Source organism: Candoia aspera, chromosome 3 (assembly GCF_035149785.1).
Source record: "Candoia aspera isolate rCanAsp1 chromosome 3, rCanAsp1.hap2, whole genome shotgun sequence".
NCBI lineage: Eukaryota > Metazoa > Chordata > Lepidosauria > Squamata > Boidae > Candoia > Candoia aspera.
The window spans coordinates 165897887-165922858 of NC_086155.1; the positions used below are offsets into that span (position 1 = coordinate 165897887).

The window sequence follows — 24972 nt, forward strand, 5'->3', positions numbered from 1 at the left end:
GTGCCTTCGATTTAACTGAATTACATTTCCTGGGCTATAAAATATCAACAGAAGGCATATCCATGGATCCTTCTAAGGTCCAGGCAATTCTCTCTTGGCAACCCTCCCCCCCCCCGAAATGTTAAAAAGGTACAAAGATTTCTAGGGTTTTCCAATTTTTACAGGAGATTCATAAATAAATTTAGTGACAGGGCTAGACCCCTCACACAGCTTTTGAAGAAAGGATCAAAATTCATTTGCGGGGAGAGAGAGCAAGCAGCCTTCCAAGAATTTAAGCAACTCTTTGCATCCCAGCCGCTTTTATAGCACCCTGATCCCACAAAGCAATTCATAATGCATTCAGATCCTTCTGATATTGCCATTGGGGCGGTGTTATTGCAATATACAAACAAAACCAAGAACACATTGCTTCCTTGTGCCTTTTTTTCATGCATGCTCTCACCAGCAGAGAGAAACTATGATGTTTTTAACAAGGAGTTGCTAGCAATTAAAGCAGCATTCCAAGAGTGGAGGCACTGGCTAGAAGGTGCAGCCTTTCCTGTGAAAGTTTGCACCGATCACAAGAATTTACGGCTTCTACAAAACACCAGATCCCTCACCCCACGCCAAATCAGATGGAGCCAGTTTTTCTCCCATTTCAATTTTGTTATTTCTTATGTTCCCAGGGTGCAAAACTGCTTGGCAAATGCCCTCTCTCGATCCATTCAGGTAACCCCTGCCACTTACCAGGAGGTACAGGCTACTATATTACAACCTCACAACTTTCAGCAGTCTATGAGGGGGAACCAGACAGAGATTTTAGCAGCAGGCACACAAGCAGAGGACCTACTTACAAGAGTCAGAATTCAGCAGCAACAAGACCCGTATGCCAGGGCCAGGATGGATGACCTCCAGTGGGGCCCGCAGGACACTGCCTCGCCATTCAATGTGGAGGCAGGAATCCTCTGGCATAGAGGGCGATTATACATTCCCCCCTCATTGAGGGAAGAAGTACTGAGACTTTGCCATGACCATCAAACGGCAGGCCACAGAGCTCTTTTCAAAACTCTCCAGAGAGTTCTGAGAGACTACTGGTGGCCTAAGATGACTGCAGACATAAAGGGCTATGTGGCTTCTTGTCATACCTGTAGACGAGCCAAGCCTCTCCCAGGGAAGCCCACAGGACTCTTACAATCCCTACCCACCCCCAGTCAGCCTTGGGATACAATCTCCATGGATTTCATCACTGATTTACCCCCGGTCCAGGGGCTGACTTCCATACTAGTGGTGGTGGACCTTTTCACTAAAATGGCGCATTTTATTCCATGCAAGGGCCTCCCATCTGCACCAGCCACAGCGCAGTTGTTCATGGACCATGTTTTTAGGTATAGAGGCATGGTAAATCACTTGGTGAGTGACAGAGGCCCTCAGTTCACTTCCAGGTTCTGGAGGGCGCTTTTCCAGTCATTAGGGGTCCAGATCCACCTATCATCATCGCATCCTCCGGCTAGTAACGGGCAAGCTGAGAAAATTAACCAATGGTTACAGCAGTATCTCAGGTGTTACACCACTTATCAGCAAGACAATTGGCCAGCCCTGCTCCCCATGGCAGAATTTACATATAATAATTCTGTACAGTCCTCTACCAAGATGTCTCCTTTCCAAGCACTCTATGGGGTTAACCCTCGGGTGTTGCCCACCTCCTCCCAGCAGGGAACTGTTCCAGCCACGGCTGATTTTCTTAAAGAGCAACAAGCCTCACAGGAGTTGTTAAAGGAGCAGCTGAACAGGGCAAAGAGTGCTTACAAGAGAGCTGCAGATGCTCACAGACAAGAGGGGCCAGTGATTGCGGTAGGAGACAAAGTGTGGCTCTCTACCAAGTTTTTGAACTCTACCAGACCCTCCAAGAAGTTGGACTCTAAGTTTGTAGGCCCTTTCACTGTGGTACAGCAGATAAATCCAGTGGCTTATCGCTTAAAGCTGCCAGCATCCATGAAAATCCATCCAGTCTTTCACAGAGCCTTGCTAGCCCAGGACCCTCCCCCAAGTGCCTTATGATCACAACTGCCCCCCCACCTCCAGTAATTGTGGAGGGGGAGGAGGAATACGAAGTTGAGGAAATTCTGGACTCTAGGAGGAAGGGAAGGGGCATCCAATATTTCATACACTGGAAAGGTTACCCTGAGGAAGAGCGCACGTGGGAGAATGCCAGAGATGTGCATGCACCAACGCTGGTTCATCGATTCCATCAGCTTTTCCCTCACAAACCCAAGCCTCGCACTCTGCCAGAGATTCCTCACTTGGCTGAGCAAGCAGAGGAATCCCAAGCAGAGGAGTTCGTAAGTTTGCAGTTTCCACCCCCGCCTGAAGCCTTGACACCAGTAACAGGGGGGGGGGGGAACCGCAGCCCTCCACCTCAGGCTTGCATTTCTCAGGGGGTAGGGGGGACGACTCTTCTAATTATCTAGCTATTTTCCAGCAGCAGCCACCTGGGCCAGAAGCGTTATCAGATCTGGAGAGCAGCACTGATTCGTCCTTGGAGGAGTTTTCCTTTGAAGAATTTCCATCGTTGCCCAGTTCCCATGGGAGCTTAGAAGGAGACATGGACTCTTATGAGACCTCTGGAAGGGAGGGATGTCATGAGTAAGGATGGCGAGCAGGGGGCTCCCATCCAGACTGTTAAGCGCATGCGTAGCACTGAGGAATTGGTCAGCCATTCAAAGAGACACAGATCGGGACCGCCTTAACCTTTGGGGTTTATATGTTTGTTAGGATTCCTGTTATGTACTAGCAGTAAACATTAGAGACCAGTTCCTTGTCTCAGCGTGTTTCCTGGCTGTTAGGACAAGGGGGCTGAAATGGAATGTGAATCTGGAGGGGAGGGTGATGTCATGAGTACTGATGGCAAGCTGGAAGGGGCCTCTATCCAGGGGGGAAAATGCATGCATAGTACTGAGGAATTAAGCAGCCATTCAAAGAGACACAGATCAGACCCGCCTTAAGTTTTGGGGTTTATCTGTCTGGGTTTTTCCCATGCTTCTTCAGTTTGTTAGGATTCTGTTTTATGTAGCAGTAATAAACACTAGAGACCTACTCCTCATCTCAGCGTGATTTCTGACTGTTAGGAGAATACCCCAGAGAATGTTTAAAAGGAGTTGGCTATCAATCTCGTTATGTCAGAAGTATAAAATGGGTGAGGAGTGGCTTGATTCTCGTAAACAAATGCATAGATAGACAGACAGACAGACAGACAGACCAACCGACCGACCGACTGACCTGTGTTTGGATATTGTTTTTCTGAAGGTACTGGCTCCAGGGATCAGGAATCTGTTCATCTGTTCCTCGATTAGACACACGAGAATTTATCTTAAGCAAGTAGCACCCCTGAGTCCCATACCTCTGCTTCATTTCTTCATATATTGAATCAGCTCTGCAAAAAGGTTAAATATGGCCAAGAGAAAACCATGAAGTTTTGAAAGTCTAATATAAGAACAACAGAGAGAATAGGGAGAAACTTAAGTGAGAATTTGTAAAATATAAGGAATACAATTACGAGTAGCATAAAAATGATTCCTGGTTGAAGTAACAGGCAAAATTTGAGCTTTGCATTTTAAAACACAAAAAGGAAAAGAAGAGATAAGGGTAATTAAGTAGAGAAAATATTTCATTCTTGAATAATCACTCTTCCTTCTGCTATCAGATAGAGTATACCAAATTATAATTGCCACTTGAATTTAGCTTCAATTTCTCTTACAGGCATCAATGAATTACAATTATGTTATTAAAAGAGTAATATTTATTGGACACTAAATTACTTTATTTGAAATCCAAGAACGGGTGCATAGTCAACAGTTAATGTTCCTTCATTAGGAAGAGTAGAATAAAATAGAAGAGTAGCAGTGTAAATGGAGTCTAAAGACAAAATAAGGTCATCCAGGCTGGACTCCTAGTTCATTCTTTCCCTAACTAGCCAGAATGCAGACAAGTATGTTTTATATGGCATTTCCTGGAGTGGGGGCATGCCCTAACAGAGGAAAAAATCCTTTCCTTTTATTCATTTTTATAACCCAGTGTAGGATTATAAAAGGAATCAGAAAAAAATAAATTTAAAAAATGACTCTTTTCAAACCTGTACAGATCTCTTGGGCTGGAGGTTCTCCATGTTTTATATTATTTTTTAAAAGATTCCATTATGTACAGTTAGTTGAAAAGATTAAATAATGAACCATCTATCATCTTTACTTCTCAGCTGTTTCATGCAAGGTGATGGAGAATGGATTTGGACAGGCAGCAACTGATTTCCAACTGGGGGGATCAGTTAAATGCACATTACTGATTTACCTTAACAACTTCAGACCAGTTAGGTTTCTCTTTTAAGCTATCTTATGTTTTCATTTAGTTTAAAGTGAATATATGGACAAAAAGCTTGAAATTAGTGATGCCTACTCACCTTTGTTCCTCTCCTATACTCACATCATGCAACAGCACATAATATTTCAGTGTGTTTGGAATAAACCACTTTGGATAAGAATATTCATTACTATGTTGAATCCGATGTTGCTCTTGTGATAGCTTTAGAAACTGTTCCCCAGGTTCAGATTCACTAGATGATACCACAAGCATACCTTGCTTAACGTTAAGGTAGAATCACAACTGCAAAAGTTAACTAATAACTAATGCATACATTAAACCCTTTGGAAGATGCTAAAGACTGTTTATCACTTTAGTGACAATGGCAAAGCCATCAATTCATACTGCACAGAAGACAATGGCAAACTGTTTATTACTCAAGACATGAAAAACAAAGAAACAGTATTGCTTTTATAGTTAGGAAGGGTATAGCAAGAACAATACTTGGCTACAATGCAATGAGTGAATAATATCGATTAGACATTGTGGACAACCCTTTAATATGTGAAATTGTTTTATAGTGTATTTTATATTGGAATTTTATTATATATTTATTGTTTTATATTGTAAACCGCCCAGAGTCCCTCTGGTTGGAGGAGATGGGCGGTGACAAATCTGACAAACAAACAAACAAATAAAATATGACTATCATTCAAACTTATGCTCCAACCATCAATGCAGAAGAAGAGGAGGCTGATGAGTTTTACGATCAAGTTCAATTTGAAATCAAGAGAACATGAAAGAAAGAAGTGCTGCTTGTGACTGGAGACTGGAATGCCAAAGTTGGAAACATGAAAGAAGAAAATGCAATTGGATTGTATGGCTTAGGAAACCAAAATGAAACAGGAGATGACAAATCAATTTCTACCACTACAATGATTTCTTCACAGCTAACACTACCTTCAAACAACCAAAACAACAGCTGTATACATGGACACTACAAGATGTAGTATACATATAGAAATCAAATTGACAATATTACTGCTAAAACGAGCTCAATTATAGCATCAAAGACACGGCCAGATGCTGATTGTGGAACAGATCATGAAATGCTTATGTGCAAGTTCCAAATTAAGCTAAAGAAGACAGCCAGTCAATTTCCATGATATGATCTTCAGCATATACCCACCATTTTCAAGGAGAACATCAGGAATTGTTTTGAAGTCCTGAACCTCACTGATAGAGAACCAGAGGAATTTTGTAATTAACTTTAAGAAGTTAAGGATGAATGTGAAGAAACTGCCAAAAATGAAGAAAACAAATTGGTTGTCAGAACAAACCATGGAAATTGCAAGAAAGAGAAGAAAAACCAAAGCCAAGAAAGACAAAAATCTCAGAAAGGAACTTAACAAAGAGTTTCAGAGAGCTGTTAGAAGAGACAAGAAGCAATATTACAACAACATCTGTAAAGACATCAAAGAGGGAAACAGACATGGAAAAACAAGGAAATCTTTCAAAAGATCTCTGAACTCAAAAGGAGGTTCCAACCTCAAATTGGTGGACAGCGAAGAAAACAAACCAATGGATCTTAAAACAAATCAACCCAGAATTCTCAGTAGAGGCACAAATGCAAGGCTCAAATCATCCCACTTCAGACACATTTTACAAAGACCTAGCTCTCTAGAAAAGGCTGTAATGCTGGGAAAGGTGGAAGGAAAGAGAAGAGGACGATCAGCAGCAAGCTGGATGGACTCAGTTACTGTGGCAATGAGTGCACCATTGGAAGAGCTGAAGGACCAGGTTAGGGACAGATCATCACGGAGAAACTCTATGTGGTTGCTAAAAATTGACACCAACTTGATGGCACATAAGCAAGCAAGCAAGCAAGCTTAGTATAAAATGCCAGCAAGATTTTGGCTAAATAAATGCACTAAAAACTGAAATATACCCAAGAATTCTCACATAAGATGTCTGTCATTTCAAGTCATGGCATTATTTCTACATTACCTATAACTTTTGGAAACATAGGAATTTTAATTAATTTAAAAAATAAACAAATAGCTTTTAAAAATATATCAGCCGCAATATAAGCTTCAGTACACAGGTTATAAAAACATAACATTACAAAAGTAAGATTTATAACTTAACAAGAATCAAACTATAGATAATGTGTGGCCATGAGTGATGGAGAATAGCAGTTGACCAGACTTTGTTCTTAGTCATGTACTGAATAAAATTCACCTGCAGATTAATCTTGATGGCAATATTGCCTTGTCAATGGTTAAGGAGACCTGGCTTCGTACTAAAGAATCCACGTTTTCAAGTGGTATTTCCTCCTCTTTGGGTCACTTTCTCTTGAGTTATTCAAACTAGAAACATTGCAGGTCTGTCTGAAGCTAACCGTATCATGTCTTTCCATTTCTAAGGATACAGGCTACATAGTGGTTTAGGAATTCATGGTCTGATGCTGGCATAGACTGAAGAAAGCTCTCTCGATAAGCTTCAAACCATGGGGTGGTGGCTGAAATAAATGAGAAATTAAAGAAACTGTTAAGAGAGCAACCTACTTTGCTATAAAACCTTCCCTGATACTTAAGTATTATAAAAGAAGGCTTGAGAAAATATACCAAGTTAAACAGTATTATTAATACTTAATTAGAATAATTTTATAATAGGAGTTTTCAATATGTCCCATAATCATGTACTAGAACAACAGAAAGCTTTAAGAAGTTGCATCTATGATTTTATATACAAATAGAGACATTTTCACTTATCTCTATGAAAGCAGTTCAAATATAAAGTTAAATGTAACCTGAGAGTCTGTGAGTAGTATTCTGACAGTCTGACTCTATGTATGCCTAATCAAAAATACAAGGCATTAAGTTCAATAAGAATTTACTTATAGGTAGTCCTCACTTAATGACTGCCCTGTTTAGCAACTGTTCAAAGTTATAACAATGCTGAAAAAGTAACTGTATGACTGGTCATCGCACTTACAATCACAGCAGCATTCCACGGTCATGTGATCGCCATATGTGTGCTTCAAAGTCAGCTTCCAACAAGCAGAGTCAATGGAGAAGCTGGCAGTAAAATCACAAGTCGCAGTCACATGATGTCTTGCTTACATATGGCCATGGTGGAAGTAAGGTCGTAAGTTCATCACAGTCATGTGGCATCTCACTTAATGCATGTCACTTAGCTATGGAGTTGCCGGTCCCAATTGTGGTCATTAAGCGAGGACTACCCATATTGCAGTATACACAGGATTGCCAAATACATTGTGTAAAGCCTTTAACATTGGTAATATCTTTTTTTGTATTTTGAATTAAGTGAACCATAACCATCCTTAATATAAACTGTCTGAGCATATGGTTATTTTCATTCATATTAGAAATATAGGAAGCAGTAATAGGTATTTGCAGCTTTCCAAAATGCAGTCTCTTTTAAGAAACTAAAACTGTAATTACAGTAGTAGTTTTAACAATACAGGTAGTCCTTGTTTAGCTACTGCCTCATTTAGTGACCATTCGCAGTTATGACAGTGATGAAAAAGTAACTTTACAACCAATCCTCACATTTACAACCTTCACAGGTCTGTAAAGCAAAGGAAAACTGAAGTAATATCATAAGCACAGTCATGGTTTCACTTTGCGACTACTTCACTTAACCAAGTTGCTGGTCCCAGTTGTGGTCGCTAAACAAGGACTACCTATATTAAAATCACTGTTCCATCAGGAAGATAATTAAACATAAATTTAAAATTGTATGATACAATAATACAATCTTTCTTTCTCCCAGCAAGCCCATTTTTAGAGGCAGTACTATTATGTTGCATATGTTAATTAAGATGATTACATCATCACAGTGAATCCTTCAAACCGATACATTTATTAAACAAAACACTCCTTACAAATGCAAAAGAACTACATTCTTTAGACAAAAAAAGTAGAGAATAAAAACTGGAAATTGCAGATCAATTGCAGCAAATATTTGGCTGCAAGTTTCTAAATACCTGTTATCACAAGTCCAACTAATAGCAGCAAATCCAAATAATTCCATTTTTTTGCTGAGGATAAGCAACTTCCTATAGGAATCCACTTGCACAGTAAATTGGAAAATCTAAGAACCTCAAGAAATTTTGCCCTTGAACATACCCAAACCTTAGCATGTGCGGAAAATTGCAACAAAACAAATCTCATTTTCAAAACCTTCACATGAAGATTTCTTCCTATTTTAAGAAACTGCTTGAATATGTTTTCCAGATATAGAGCACAATGACATCATTTCTATTTTCTATGTTAGTTGGTTGATGTAAACTTCACCCTCTGTCTTGTTGCTGCTCAAGGATAGAAACTGAGATGGGAAAAACATTAGTTATACAATTTGAGCTTGAACTCAAAATTCCAGATAGCACAGTAATCAGTAAATTGGTCTAGAAATCAAAAGCTAAATTAATCTAAATCCTAAAGTTTCAGAAGACACAGACTGTAGTGATCACATTCTAGGCAAAAATTAAAAAAAAGAATCAGTACACTAGTATCTGCCACATAAACGAGGTTCAAGGTGCACAAGTAACCAGTTGCATAGACACTAGACCATGCATCCAGTAACACACCACTTAAATTGGAAAGCTTTATACACTGTGACTAACAACTGTACTGAGAGGGTGCTCTGCAAAGCCATCCAGCTATATCAAAAGGTTGGATTTTGGAAAAAAAGTTTTGAGAACCCCCTTCCATCCTCCCAATGGATTTAGGCGTAAAAACTAGTGAATGCAGAACATAAACCTTTATTTCTCCCAAATTATTCTCTTTTCTAAAATTACACCTGCAAAATTTCAAACACATACAGGCAGTCTTCACTTACTGCCTGCAATTGGGCCCAGCAACTCCACCGCTAAATGGGGCAGTCATCAAGCGCAATGTCACATGACCATGGCAGTTTACATCAGTTCAAGCTAAGGTCATTAAGCGAATTACCATGGGTTGTTAAACGCAATGTCACATAACCCTGATTTCCTGCTGGCTTCCCCATTGACTTTGCTTGTCAGAAGCCAGCTGTGAAGGTCACAAACAGTGATCACATGACTGTGAGGCGCTGTAACCGTCATAAATGTATGCTGGTTGCTAAGCGCCCAAATTGCAATCACGTGACCGCAGGGACACTGCAATGGCCACAACTTCAGTCATAAATCTTGTTTTTCAGTGCCATTGTGAGTTCAAATGGGCGCTGAGTGGTCAGTAAGTGAGGACTACCTGTATTTCTCTCCAGAAATATATTTAGAATAGAGAGGGAAGCATATTTAAAAAGCATTTAAATTGTTTCCTGGATTTGGTACAAAAAAGTCATTTGCAATCTTTTCTACATTAACATAACTTTTCATGAGCTCTCCTCTTATCCTTCCTTTTGAATTAAAAGTAAATTGCAGATATTGCTTCCTTCTGCTTGTTCACATTGCGTACGAAGACTAAAATAAGTTCATCCAAACAAAATTTGGGGAAAATAGTCAGAGGAAAGTAATAGTCAGGCATACTGTAACTGGACTGCAAAGCTCCAAAAACACAGTAGCTAGAAGAAGACAGTTCAGAATCCTTTTTCAGAATCCTCTTTGCTGCCATTTAGTGGTTGTTGGATTTCTGCAGCTCAATAATATAAAAAATTTACTAATCTAATTTGCCAACTAGGTGCTAGTGCAGACAGTGAACTAGATTTAATACTTAGTTCTCCTAGCAAGAATATCACCTCAGTTGGATTCATATCATTTCTAGATAAAATTTTAACCTACTATATTGCATTTCAGAAAATGCCTCAGATGCATAGCATAAGAACCTTCATTCAGCCATTATAGTAGTACTTCAAATTATTTGGGTTTATACAGTTGCTGTAGTATTAGCATTTCAAAGAAGTGATAATTAAGCATCAGGCATATGTAATACTTCTGTTATTGGACTTTGCCACTATGTAATACTTACCCCAGCTAACCTGTGTTATGACACAGAAGTACAACTTGGAAAAAAATAACCAGTGCTAATTTAAAAAATGGAGTCAGACAAATTTTATATTCTTGCTGAGAGAGGATTGGAAGGGTTAGCACACTGTTTCAGTATCTACTACACCTCCACCCTTTCAGATATTATTCAAAATACACATGTCTGCACTTTAAATGCACATTTGGATTATATTTATTGATATTTGTCATTCCCAAATACTTATTGTTTGTACAGGAGACAAAACTGCAACAACTCCACAAATACTTTCCTGAAATTCAGTATTTCAGAATTGGAGTTACCAATTTGTTTAGATTACTTTAAATAGGCCTCGAAAAATAAAAATGCTGCTATTTTTAATAGCAAAATAATTAAGGAAAAACGTGTCATGGCATTTTAGAAAAGTGCTGACACTAAAGAATATAAACAAGAGAAGCATATATCTATTTGAAAAAAAAAATACATACAAAGTCAAGATGCTGAAGATTGCCATAAGATGTAAGAATGGGAGAGCTCTATATTTTTGCAGAGTATACAGTATGTTCTCACTGTTTGCAGTAAGTAAGGCTCCAGAATGTCAGTATGTGTGCATGTATATTTTTAACAAAGACTGTGGTAGAAGTTCATTCTATTTCAGAATGAAATTATTCTTTGAGAAAAAATCACTATCAAGTCATTAGCTGTTGCATTTTTATGTGGATCTGACTATTTTGTAATGCGCAGATGCAGTATTTATTTTTTAAACTTTTAAAAAGGAAACATATGCATATAGTATTTTAAATGTATGCATGTAAGTGATATGGTGAAGAAAATAAAGATAAACCCCTTTATCTCAAATATTTTCAAGACTGGTACTGCCAATATTTCACCTAACCAAATCTTGGACAGGGAAAAGCACAAATGCCTAAAGATGAAGTCATAAGATTTGAGTTTGTTTCTTCCTGCAACTAAGGTGTAAATGTTCTCTGACATATTTAAATGGTGACAAGAACAAAGATACTTCTGCTTTATAGCTTAGCTATTGAGTAATAATTATTTTCAGATGGCAACAGCAGTGACTGTGTTTTGCAGGAAAAGACTCAGTGCCTTCTCTCCATTGTATTTTGAAGGAAAGGATAACATTCCAGTGCTCTTAAGGAAAAAGAAAAATTAGTGCTGCAGTAACTATGTGAGGACACCTTATGTCAAGTATAGTTACTGTTTTAAATCTAATCTGTATGGAAGAGCCACAAATATATGAAAACTAGTAGTAACAATCCATGCAAAATCATCCATATGTTTATGCTCCAACTATGAATAGGTCTTTGCAATATACTCCTGCAACCCACAACTAAAAAGCAATAGCACTGTATCCACATACATACACACAAAATCATAATGCTATTTCCTTTTAGGATGAGCATGTTATGAAGAGAACAGAAAAGGAAAGGAAAAAAAAAACCCAAATAAATTAAAAGCAGGAGGTAAGAAAAAGAAACATTGCCAAAATTAGTTTACACCAACACCATGCAACCCTAACCCATCCTTGCAATAAATTTTTGCTTCCACCATATTCATACATTGCTTCATACTTACTTTTTGTTCTACAAATGACTCTCTTCTCTTTTTCAGCATCTTATCAATTCTAAATATATTGACAGTTTCCTAAGCAGACACTCACCAGTCATAATACTTAATTATTCTTGACTCTCCAAATGCAAAAATGGACCAACCACTTTTTTGGAGTTCCACTGTCTTGTTCCCACCTGTCCATTCCGATCACATAGTTGAATATCTTTTCCTCCTTGGATGGCATTATTTTAGAATGTTACATGATTTTTCCCAAGCTCCTATCTAGTTTTTCCATTATCATTATTCACTAACCCTAACATGCAACTATCACCAAATTATGACTTCCTACTTTCACATGCACTAGCAGCTCCTCAATGACACCAGTTCATATTTTCTGACTTTACATTTTAAGACCTTTCATTCATAATGAGGCATGTATTCATCAACTCTACTTCACAAGATCAGACAACCTTCAAATTTATTATATCCTTCCCATTTCACTTAGTTTCAGACATATACTCTATTTTTTCTTTTCTTCTATTCATAACTCATTTTTTTACTATTTACTCCTCTTATATTCCAGGTTACAATCTTCCATATGCCACAGTCAATCACCAGGCCAGTCCAGAGACATTGAGGTCCACTGCTCATCATTACTTAGATCAATCAGTGCTTCACATAATATTTTCTAATCTGGACAAGTTGTACACTACATTAGTCATACCTATGGCACATACTAATAGCAAAGACAGTACCAGTCACTTTTAGTCAGTGTGTCACAAATGCAGCCAAAGCATGCTCACAGAATATTGGCAAGCCAGAATCCTTAATCTAGAAGTTATCTTATAAACCAACATACTGCATCCCACCAATTAGGAGATAAATGCAATAAACTGACACATAGTCAGGATACACATTATTTAGTTCGTATGCTGTGTATTAAAAGAGCCCAGGTACAGCAGAGAAAACAAATGATTTACAAAATCAGAATCCCAGCAAAGCTTTTAAGAAAGATTTCTTCTGGCTACTTGCATAAAAGAAGAAAGGGTATCAATAGGCTATTTAGAACAGAGGCAGCTGCAATCCCCCTATTTTTCTCCAATGCAAATTTCTTCCAGAAGGCAAGTACCACACTAGGACAGAGAATGCTCTTCAGGAATGCACCTCAAATACTATTTCATAGATTCCAATTGTAACACACAATTACATTCAAACCAATTTCACTGTCCTTTTTAAGAGAAATAATATTTCCCTTTCCTGCAAAAAAAAAATGCATTAGGAAAAATCAGTCTATTTTTTTTAAATTTTCCTCTCTTGAGGAAATATAACCAAATTGAGTGAAATACTTAAGTAAGAATACATTTATTACGCTGTAATAAAGGGCCATTCATAAGTTATTTTAACAAGAAAATGAGCAGAAATTCACACATAATTTCAAGAGCACTTCTAATACCATGTATTGTATCAAAGTTATTTAAGATAAGAGAAAGGAAAGAATTTCTGAAAAAGTATAAAAGTCAGCATGCACAATCAAATAAATCAGAAGTTGAAAATACGATTGTTTCTGCACTTAAAATTTCATGAATCAACTAGAGAAACACAGCCACCACCAATATTCCTCCAGGAAAAAAAACAATTCTGAGAAAGCACTACACTATAATTAGGTTATAAGGAAATATGGAAACATTATACTGTATAACAGAGGAACAGAACCAAGTCAGTTTAGAAAACCCACACCTATCACACAAAATACCTGAATAAAATGTGGATGTGTTCAGTCCCATCAGTGTGTCTTTCCAACTACTGTACCAAGGAACACTAGCTTTAACTGAGTGATCTGACAGAGAAAACATGGAATTATTACACTAAACAAATACAGTTTGAAATATATTGCTCACCGTATATTTCCTAGATTTTAAAATACACAAGGCCAATACGTACATAGTTCAAACTGATCTTTTTGGAATATTTCATACTTTCTGAACACAACTTGAAAAATATATTAACATATTTACAGCATTTTGAAGTAAGTATCTTGTTAGAACAGAAGTCTATGAAATACAGTTAATTTTCAAGTTTATGATGAGGCAAATGTAGTAAATGAGTAAATTAATAACAAAGTTGTTATGGGCAATTGATATTTTATTGTTCTGTCCAAAAATTAAGGGAGTTTAAATCATACTACTCTTAAGAGTTTGTACTGCAACCAAGAACAGCAGTTGGACTTACCATGAGGTGTCATTTTGGTCACCAGAAGATGTAGCCAACAGGAAAAGGTTAACTCCATCTCTTCCAATTAGAAAGCAAGGCTAAGAGTTCTGCTTTCTGTGGAAGTAGTTCCTCCTAACTTAGTTTTTTACTGACTTCAATAACAACCAGTTAAACACTCTTTATACACATCAATCAATATCATTTAAACATAGTAAAGAAAATTAATTCAGATATGGCATACGTTCATATTTTATCATAAGATAAATTTGTATCCTCTTGAAATCTGGGTGGGGCTTGTTGGGTCTATCTTCCGGTAACCAGAGTAGCACCTTGTAATAAGTCTAATTACTATTCTCATTCACCAAAGATATTGCTGACAGGTAGGGATATCTTAAAGCTAATGTCCTAGGTAGCCCAGCATTTTTCAACACTCTCTGCACCACTGTGTATCCAGAAGCACCTTTCACTGGGGTAAGTTTATCAATTCTCTAATGCTTGATAAAAGGTAGATACCTCATACCAAGTTGCTGCTCTCCAGATTTCTTCTGAACAAAAAATTCTGCTGTCAATGCCATGGAACTTGCACAGAGTAAGCCATAAAACCAGTAGTTATTTGTATGCCACTGGCAAAATATGTCTGATTGCACATTCTCACCTAACAGGCATCGAGACTTGTTTTCCAGCACCTTCCACCTTCTATGAGATGAGAAGGCTTCTTAACTTCCAAATAAATATGCAAAAAACTATCTCCCTAGGATAGTTGGATTTGGGCAAAATTTAAGTAAAACTATCTCCTAACTCTTATGAAACTGAATTAACCTTAGGGAGAAAAGAAGGATCAGGCCTAAATATTAATCTATCTGAATGAAAAACACACAGATCTTCCTTAATTGATAAAGCTACAGTCCCCTTCTCTTCTGACTGAAATTACTGCCACCAGAAAGTTTTCCCACTCAGTACTTGAATAGGCTTGAGGGAAGTACTTGTGGCTTGAGGGAAGCTATTGTTAGGACTCTCAACACTAGACAAATCCCAGCATGGAAAAGCAATGACTAACAGCAGGAAAAACACACAGTCTCCACCCTATGTACACTTCAGTTCACTGTCCAACCCTGCCTGAAGGAAACCTAGGAGATAGGGAACTTTTGTTTCCATCTGAATCAATTTCTTTCTCCTGCACCAACCGTGAATTGTGTAAATTGAGGCTACTCACTTCTACAGTGAGATCAAGCTCCTTTGTCATTGCTAAATTATTTTCTTGTTCTTAAATCTCAGTTCTGTGTCAAATGGATACACAGCTTTTTCTGGCTAGGAAGCAGTGCTAAGAGAAAAGAGAAGTTCCTCTTTACTAGAAGGCACAGCTAAGACTGAGTTGGAGAGGCTACCATCACAAGATACAGAAGCCTTAGCCCCACCTTCTGACTGGAAGAGGTTAAGTTAAACCTTTCTTGTAAGCTCCACCTTTGGTGACCAAGAACAAAGCTTTCTGTAAATGTTAATATAACATTCATAATAAATATTACTATAGTCAGAATCTTTTTTAATAATCCAGGTATTTTCAAAGTGAGAGGAAAATATTAGCTAATCAGAAATTGTAGAATATCAATTTAAATTTATCTCTTCAAAGATCTCAATGCTATCAAATTATCAGCAAGCAAAACAAATCCCTTTCCTTTATTTATTTATTTAATCCACACTACCACAATCAAATATCTCTTGATAGCTTACATACTGCATAAAAAACAAAAATTACAATATCCACAATCAAATTAAACCAATCACAATAAAAACAGCATAAAACAGCAGTCAAAACCCATAAAAATACAAATAATAGCAATAAACAGTAACAAACATAATAAGGAAAAAGGAAATTTGCCATTTCTTTGAAATTAAAATTTTAATTCTACTTTTAATAGCTTTGATCTGTTGATGGAAGTAAGATAGAATGGCACAGAATATAGCCATGAACTACAATTCAACTGTGGAGTCCTTGGTTCTCTCTGAGCTTGGTTGTTTGCTTGCAGTCATTTCATTACCCAGTTAGGCAACATCATCAGTGCATCAGCAAACAACCAAGCTCAGGGAGCACAAAGGATTTCCACAGTTCAACCCTGAACTACACACAGTATATTCTCTTCTATTGAAGTTCAACTGTATATATGTAATACATACTGAAATTTTTGGTTGGTTGATCTGGTTAAGTAAATTTGAACTACTAGTTTAGTTTAATAATACACTATGACTTATTCCAGTTTAAGTATATTAATATCAAAAGGGCTAGTATGCAAAAATTTAGTTGAAATTTGAAAATCAATAGTCCAGGAAAAATTAAATTGATACATTTGTTTGCAAAGAAATCAGGATTTTGTACAGTGTTGATTTACTGTAAACTAAGCTATCCACTGGAACCTGCAATTAATTTTTGCTCCTTCCATTAATGGGAATAGTTTAAATAATCTGAAATCACTTGTTTAATTCAGAGGTGCTTCTAGATGCTTTTGATCCATCAAACGCAAACAACATGACAAATTGCAAGAGACTGTAGTAGTTAATCCAGAAACATCAGGATGGTACCAAGTTACCTAGCCCTGACTTAGGAATTATTTAGAGGGAGATTTGGTTTATTGATCTCTTTGCAAGCCAAGATTCATTAACTTAGAGCAAACACTTAAACAGAATAAAACTATGCCTTTATCTTAGCTGCATTCCATTTATTAGTAATTAGATTCTAAAGGATTTTAAAACTGTAATAAAATCAAGTCAAAGTTCTCTCCTCAATAATATTTTTTACTAATTGGTAGCTGTTTTCAAACAAAGAAAAGCAATATTATGCACAGTGAATCATAAGTGATTTTTGTGTTACACTGAACTCCCTTTTGGCTAGAAGTTATCTCCAGAATCAGTTTTACTTAGAAAGATTCTTTGTTTTCCACTGATATTTACGTTCTTTTTAACTACACACTAATGATATGGAAACTAAAAACAGGAGTAAGGGATAGATTATTATGTGTTCTTACAACTGCAAAAAAAGTTAATATTACAAGGACAGAAAGATATCAAATTGCCATCACACAATAATCTGAACCACTTATCTTTCTACATTTGAACAAGCATTGTTTGACCAGGAGTCTCAGTTAGACTATTTAAAATTATGATCTGCTTATATCACTTACGTTCTTAGTATCTGCTTTTTCTTCTTCTCAAACTTATTTAAATGTAAACAAATCAACTGTATGAATGTGCACATGTGTATGCGTAATGAGTATTCATGTAAGCTCTTCCTTTTTTCTCCTTTTGCTAATATTTTTTTTTAACTACTTCTCTATTGGGGTCTCTGAAGGATCCAGTTCTGGCCTTCAACCCCTTCCTTTCAACACACTGCTCTTGGATGGTCTCAAATCCAGTACCTATATTAGAACATTAAAGTACATAAAGGTACTACAGAGTACTTGTCTCCAAGTCCTTAAACTAAACAAGTCTTTTCCCAGGCTATAGTGCAGCTGTATACACACCAAACATCTTTTTGCCTTTAAATCTGAGGTGCTGCTTGGTCCTATGTGGTATCACCTTTACAGAGACAGCATCTAATTCATGTTCTCCCTTCACTTCAAGTTTTTATCTTGAACTGCTTCTCCAGAATTTCTGCTTGACTGGGCTTACTCACTCGGTATATATATCTCATTGTTGCTTCCCAAACCTCTTTCCCCACATGCTTTCCTTAGTATTAACAAAATTACCATCTCACATTTAAATCTGCACTTAGTTGATTTTATCTTTGACTTCTTGCTTGCTTTCCCTTTATATTGTAAAACACAAAAATACCTCTCTCCCTTTGACAGGAATTCTAGCCTACTGCAATCTTTTTTCTCATCTTAGTCTCCTGATGATTATCCAGGAATATGCATCCAGAATAATCCATCTTGCTTAATGCTCTGATCACATGATAACATTCTTGTTTTTAAATCCCTACACTGGCTTCCTGCATATTCCCTTCAAAGCTCACTATAATGTTGCTTAACCATACTTCCCATTTTAATATATCCTGGACACAATCTTTATTCCTTCCACTCTTGTATGATGTCTCATCTCAGTTTCTTCAAATTCCTCCACAATGTACTATTTATTTATCTGTGACTCATTTCTAATCCTTCATCAAAATCAGTCCTACAGTGAAGCCTATCTACAAGAAACAGACAGATTTCTAAGCGTAAGCAATTGAAACAACCGTTTGCTTTCTTGTATTGAATGCTAAACTGCCAACACTTTGAAGAAGACAACTGTTTTCTTGTACTCTAAAGGTGTATATACTCAAGGTGCTACATGTAAATAAAACAATACTTTTGTTATAGTACATTCTTCACTTATATCAAGTACTGATCAAGATGTGTGCAAATATACAGCACTGTTCAAACACAAAAAGCCTGGGGTATAATTCAAGAAAAAGCCATTCATTTATATACCATTGAGTTCAACAGTATTTTTTTTCAAACAAAAATATTCAGGATCAACTTACAGGTTTTAACTACTTAAATGATATTTCATTCCTATTTATTTATAAAACTACAGTCTTAGCTAGACATGACTATTTTTTGCTGAATTGAGATGCTTAGGAACTAAATCATCCAACAAGCTAAAGCTCAAATATCAATACTGAATCAGAACCAAATAAATTCAATTATTTTATGCAAAGCAAGTTGACAAACAGTACTTAATTATATAAATTAGTCTTCACAATAATGCAGATACAGGATAAAAATCTCAAAAGATATCTACAGGTAGGTTTTGATTAGTGCAGTTAATGAATCCCACAAAATGGTCGCATTATTCGAATTCACACTATTCGAAGTGATATTTCTATGGAAAATATGGTAATTGGTTCTAGCTCAACAGAAAAAGGTAATGGAAAAAAAATAATATAAATTTGTATATGTACTGTATGTTAATGAAATATTACAGTAAAGGATAAAAAAATATACTTTTTATTTAAATTTATGGCTAACAAAATCACAGAAATAGTTATAAAAAGCAAAGTAAAAGCAAAAACTGCACATTCTACCATACAGCCAGGCATTCCAACATCTCATCCTATTTTAGCATTGCTATGACCATGTTCAGGTCATTCAATTGCATCAAAATTTTTCTCTAATGTAAGCTCTTCTTTTTAAAATTTGTACTGTTTTCCTCCAACGGAATCTTCCTTTTCTCCATTTTGCACACATGAAAATTAGCAGCGTCTAAAACTCCAAATGCAACTGCACATGCACTAGTATTAATTGCACATGCACTAGCCTTGCATTAACTGAATTTTGGGTCATATTAAATGCGATCTGGCATCAATTTACGATTTGCACTAAATCGAATACTGCATTATTCAAACTCACACTAACTGTGACTCACCTGCACTGAAATGTAATAGAATTTTATATATTTTTCACTGGCAAAAAACTATTGGAATTTATGTGCTGAAAATGTATACACTAAACTAAAGATGCAATTTTTTAGAGGGAATGAAAAAAGAAGATAACAAATTTTTAAGAGAAAAAGAAGATTCCAACTGAAAAATAGTAAAAGAGTAACTTTTACCATATCAAGGATAATTCTTCTCCTCTCCATTACCGTTAAAAGTTTTTTTCCAATGTCACTTCCTTGCCTCTCTCAGTGATCTGAGCTATAAGCTAGTGAATCTTACTAAACAAAACTATCCAGATTAAAAAAAGGTTTCTTGCAAACTGTGCTCAGTGCCTGAGGACTTCACAAACACATCAATGTTTTTTGGGTTTTTTTGGAAACACTTCTTTAGAAGCGGTTTGCAATTGCTTTCTTGGTAAGCTATGATCCTGGAATTTCTGGTTAACTTCCACCCAAATACTAATCAGGTCTGATCCTGCTTGGCTTCTCAAGATCAGCCAATCTGAATTTGAAGGAGGCTTAAAAACAAAGGAATGGAATTATTTCATAGTACAGTTTATATACTATACATAGTACAGAACATAGTACATTCAGGGCTAATAGATTACTTTTCTTTCTCTATATTACTAACAGATACTCTATTCAGGAAATACTTAGGGCTGAGTCGTGCCCCTCCACATCTTCTTACTAAAGGAAGACAAGTAAGTGAAGAGCAACAGCAGGAAAATATTGCTAATGATCAGTGCTAGCTCTGAGGACTTTTCTGTATAAAGCAGGGTTTGGTCTAGATTACCTCCAAGATTGCTTCCAATTCTATGATTCTCTGAAAAAAATTACTGAGTGGATGAGAGGGCTAACGGGGCTACCATTTTGGCAATAGTAACAAGGTCCTCCTATACAGGTAGTCTTCACTTACTGACCAGCTGCTTAAAGGCCATTTGAAGTTACAATGGTAACCCAAAAGTAGATTTCTGGATGGGGCCCGAAATTATGACCCTCACAAGGCCTCCGCAATCACGTGACCTGGATTCAGCCATCCCAGAAGTGGTAGCCATTTTGGGTCACATGACTGCCCTTTGGTACCAGGAAGTCCTCCAGGCTTACAACGCTGGATTTCTGAGGCAGCAGGCCCGGTCACATGGTCACACTACTTCCTGTGATTTAGCAGCCAGCAGAGGGAGCCTTGCATATGTCTTACTGTACAGGAAAAGTAAGTACTTTTTCCATACAGTACTGTACGTTTGCCTTTAATTTTTTCCCAGCTTTTGTTTAACTTAAGTAGAGATTTGTATGCTGGCATGCATGTTCCATCCTCTGCCTGTCTAATTTTTAATTATATTTAGCAATACTGAATGCAGTTTACTGTTTTTAAAACAGTTGTTTTATAAAAATCAGATTTATATACAGTACTGTATAGTAACAAAAGCTGCAGTTTACTACAGCAGGAAAAAAATGTTACAGTACTGTACAATACCTTTAAACCTGTTTAGTACTGTACTGTAGAACAAAGATTCCAATGAAGACCTTACAGTAGAAGTTTTTAATAATCAACCAGTAATATTAGTTGAAAATAACAGTAATATTAACTGAAAGTAATACTACTGTAGCCACAGAAGCATTTCCAGTGTCATGTTTTGGTGGAAAACATATGACTATCACACCCCGCCCCCCACAGTACTGCAAAGTAACTCCTGGTTCGCTTAACAACCGTCCTGTTCACTTAACAACTGAAGGTGTCATGAGTAAGGATGGCGAGCAGGGGGCTCCCTTCCAGACTGTTAAGCGCATGCGTAGCACTGAGGAATTGGTGAGCCATTCCAAGAGGCACAGATTGGGACCGCCTTAACCTGCGGGGTTTATATGGCTGGGTTTTTCCCACGCTTGTTCAGTTTGTTAGGATTACTGTTATGTATTAGCAATAAAACATTAGAGAACAGTTCCCTGTCTCAGAGTGTTTCCTGGGAGTCAGGACAGAAGGAAACCACAAGCTCCGATATTGAATCACTTAATAACCGCTGTGACTTGCTTAACAACTGCTGTAAAAAAAGTTGTAAAAACTAGTCTGGACTCACTTAACAACTGTTACGACTTACAACCGAAAATCTGGGCTCAATTGTGGTTGTTAAGTGAAGACTACCTGTATGAATAGCGCAAACACTTTTTACATTAAGAAGTGATATTTTAGGAAAACATCATCCAAATATATGTGAGTTTATAACCAGATATTTCCCTGCTTTTGATAACTGAATCAAATACAGTTTTGGATTAAGAAACAAAGCTGAAACATTTTCAAACTCTGTAATTATGTAGCATACAAACTTTACTACAATATTCAGAAGGAAACTGTGAGTACTTTTCCAACAAGGAAAATGTGTGTGTGTGTACATGTGTGTATAAAATATTCATTTTTAATGAATTATGACATCTAATACATACAGTATCTTTTTACTTACCACTAATGTTGAGATCATAATCTCCTGCAGTAATCACATTAGCTAATAATCCTTCAGCAGGCTGACTAAGAGTCACCACATCATTCAGAAGTTTTCGAACAGTTCCAGGCTGTGGTGGCTGAGTACTAATGTTGTTGACAGCGATTTTTAAGTTTTTGATTACGTGAAGTTGATTGTTAGGGTCTCTCATGTGCACTGAAATAAGAAAATAAATATGTTTAAACTAACATGTTCTGACACCATATACCTATTCTTTAACTTGTTTTTCTCTCTCTGAACATGTTCCCCATGCCCCCAAACTGCTCTACCCTCTGAAACCTATAAGGGAAGTACAAAATTAGGAAAAACTAACTGCCAACTGGCTTCAGCGCTACTTATAAACAAATGTAATTGGCTACAGCTCCAAATGTTGAAAATATGAATAAAATCATCCTAGACTAAAACCAGAGGACTTTCTGAGGTTTCTTTTTCTTACTACAAATTACAAATGCACACGTGAAAGTGCTAACACTTACCCTTTTAACTAAAAACAACTACCTTGAGGTTCAAACAAAAATGTATAATGTTATCTGCTGTTTTCAGCAGAACGTTTCTGCTGCTTAAATTTATTGTTTTATTTATGAAAGAGATTTATATGGCCACCCAACTCACTCACGGTGACTCCGGGCGGCTTACAAAAATAAAACCCCAAATACAAAACCCACTACACACACCCCCGGGCAGCAACAATACATTCAAAAAAATAAAAATGTTCAAAGTAAAATAAAGACATGTGTTCAGTAGCAGGAATTTATTTGACTCAAATATAAACTGTCTCTCATTAGTGTTCATGATTATAAACAAAATATAGAGAAAACCAACATTAAACAAATAATACAGCAACAGCAATACAGTGAAAAATAACTGAAGTGTTCTTCACAATGAAAACCAGAAAATTTAACCAATACATGACTTTTCCTTAAAAAAATCAAGTTTGCTTCTACATTAGTCTGACTTCTGTGAACAAGGCACATATTTTTACTACCTTGAGACACATATGTCACAACTCTGGATGTACAAACTGCACACTAGCTAATACAGAAGTGTCGTGATAGTTGCTTTATGCAGGATATACTAGTAACTGAACTTAGCATAGTTCAAATCAAGCCTTGCCTTCTTGCAACTCAGAAAATGTCTCTTACATTATCATTTTGACTATGTCATCCACCTATTCATTTATTTTTTTTATTTACATTTCAAATTTCTATCACCGCCCATCTCTCCCGAAAAGGGGACTCATAGTGATCTATAAGTCCCTTTTCTAAATTTACATGAAATAGAAACCTGCTTTGGTTCTGGATTTCTTTTTCTCAATGTCTTACATGTCCAGACTCATATTGCATTTGCTGTCGTTACAATATTTTCTAACATTAGACACATCAAAATAAGGGGAGCAATGTATTTCATTACGTGGGGCTGCTACTGAGAAGGTGTGCTTTTGGGACCCAATTTCTTTCACTGCACGAGGTATGGGGACTCTCAGCTACCTCTCAGGATGTGCTCAGGCTGAATCTGAGCAGAAGAGACAGTCCGGTAACCACACATGTGCCATGACATGTAGGGCTTTACAGGTGAAAATCAGCATCTTGAATTGTACCCAGAGGCTTATTAGCAGCCAATGCAGCAGCCAAGAAGCAGGTGTAATATTACTAAACTGACAGGAGTTGAGCTACTGCAGCTCTACCAATTGCAGCTCTTGAGTCATCTTCAAGAGCAGCCTCATGTAAAGTTTGCTGTAGCCGCCTAGACATGAGGTGAAGAGAGAATAAATTACTGTCATAGGGGCATCCTGGTCCAAAAATATACAGGCATTGGTCTAGCTTTATCATTTAAATATCTGGCATATTCTTATTACTAAGAAAATTATTTATTGTAAGGCAGTTTAAGTCTCATTGCGACTTATTTTCCATACATCAGCAGAACCCAGCGTATAACTCCGAGTTCATCATTTACACAACCATTCGGCTTTACCAGAAGATAGAAGTTGGCAGAAAACCCAGATGGGCAGCAGCTGCCTTTCGCTGCTGCCAAACTTATGCGGCGAAAGGTAAACAGCGGAAAGCATCCCCGCTCACCTCCTGGCTCAAAGGAGAGGCCTTAAAGGGCCCGGCAGCCTCCCACAGCCCAGCTGGCGAAGGTGCTAACAGCTGAACTCCCCTCCCTGCCATGTAAACAACCCAGTTCCTCTCCCGCCGAGCGACACCGACCTTCCGAAGTGAGGCGACAAAAGGGCTTTACCAGCTCGCAGAAGCCCAGGTTGTTCTTGCGGGTGATTCTTTCTGCCTCCTCACTACACAACGCGGCCACTAACGGCACAAACGAGTCCTGGAGGAACTCCTGCACCGACTGCACTCGCTGGGCCATCTCCCCGACCGACAGAGCGGCCCAACACACCAAGCTCTAGCGGAGGACCTCCCAGAAGGCCTACCCGCCTTGGCCCGCTCTTTTCTTCTCTCCTCGTCTCCCTCCGTGCCGGAGCCGAATCCGCGCCAATGAACACAAGATCCGCCTCCCCCCTCTAGAGCCAACAAACGCGGCCTCAACTGCCACCGTACCAGCACCTCAGCGACCGCCCAAAGCCGCCATATTGGACCCGAAAAAGTGAGACAACTGGGTAAACTAGGCAGACAGCCTTTGCGGCTATCACGTGACGGGAGTGGACGGGAAGAGGTGAGAATCTTGTTGGGAGGAAGAGACGGGGCGGGGACAACCGCTGACGTGTCTCTTGCGTGCCGCGTGCATTGCTGCGGTTGACAGACCTGAATGAAACAATGAGAAGCGGAACGGTCAGAAAAGCTGACGTTTGTCGGCAGTTCTTCCATTAGAATAGGGCGAGGAGGGAAAGCGAAGCTTTGTTACAGGACAACAGCTTTAATGCTTGTCAGTTGACAGAGGCTATTCTAGGGATGGGGTGCGGGAGAGGAGAGAAGGAAGGGTGGTTAACTAGGCTGACCACAACTTTGTTCGATTTATATAGCCAGACCTATATGTAT

General features: G+C 37.7%; 1 protein-coding gene across 4 annotated transcripts in view; it reads right to left on the reverse strand.

Moving 5' to 3' along the window:
* Nucleotides 1-24612, reverse strand: part of TRAPPC8 (trafficking protein particle complex subunit 8) — a 91811-nt gene extending 67199 nt beyond the window's left edge. For 3 of the 4 annotated variants that reach the window (XM_063299232.1, XM_063299230.1, XM_063299229.1), the window contains exons 1-6: nt 24187-24612; nt 21941-22135; nt 13621-13704; nt 6761-6850; nt 4430-4604; nt 3256-3409 (exon numbers count right to left, since the gene is read on the reverse strand). In XM_063299232.1, coding sequence (XP_063155302.1) covers nt 3256-3409; nt 4430-4604; nt 6761-6850; nt 13621-13704; nt 21941-22135; nt 24187-24343 — 855 coding nt within the window. In that variant the 5' untranslated portion in view covers nt 24344-24612. The remainder of the gene's footprint in view (nt 1-3255; nt 3410-4429; nt 4605-6760; nt 6851-13620; nt 13705-21940; nt 22136-24186) is intronic. The other variant, XM_063299231.1, reaches the window with a different exon arrangement.
* Nucleotides 24613-24972: the final 360 nt, after the last annotated feature.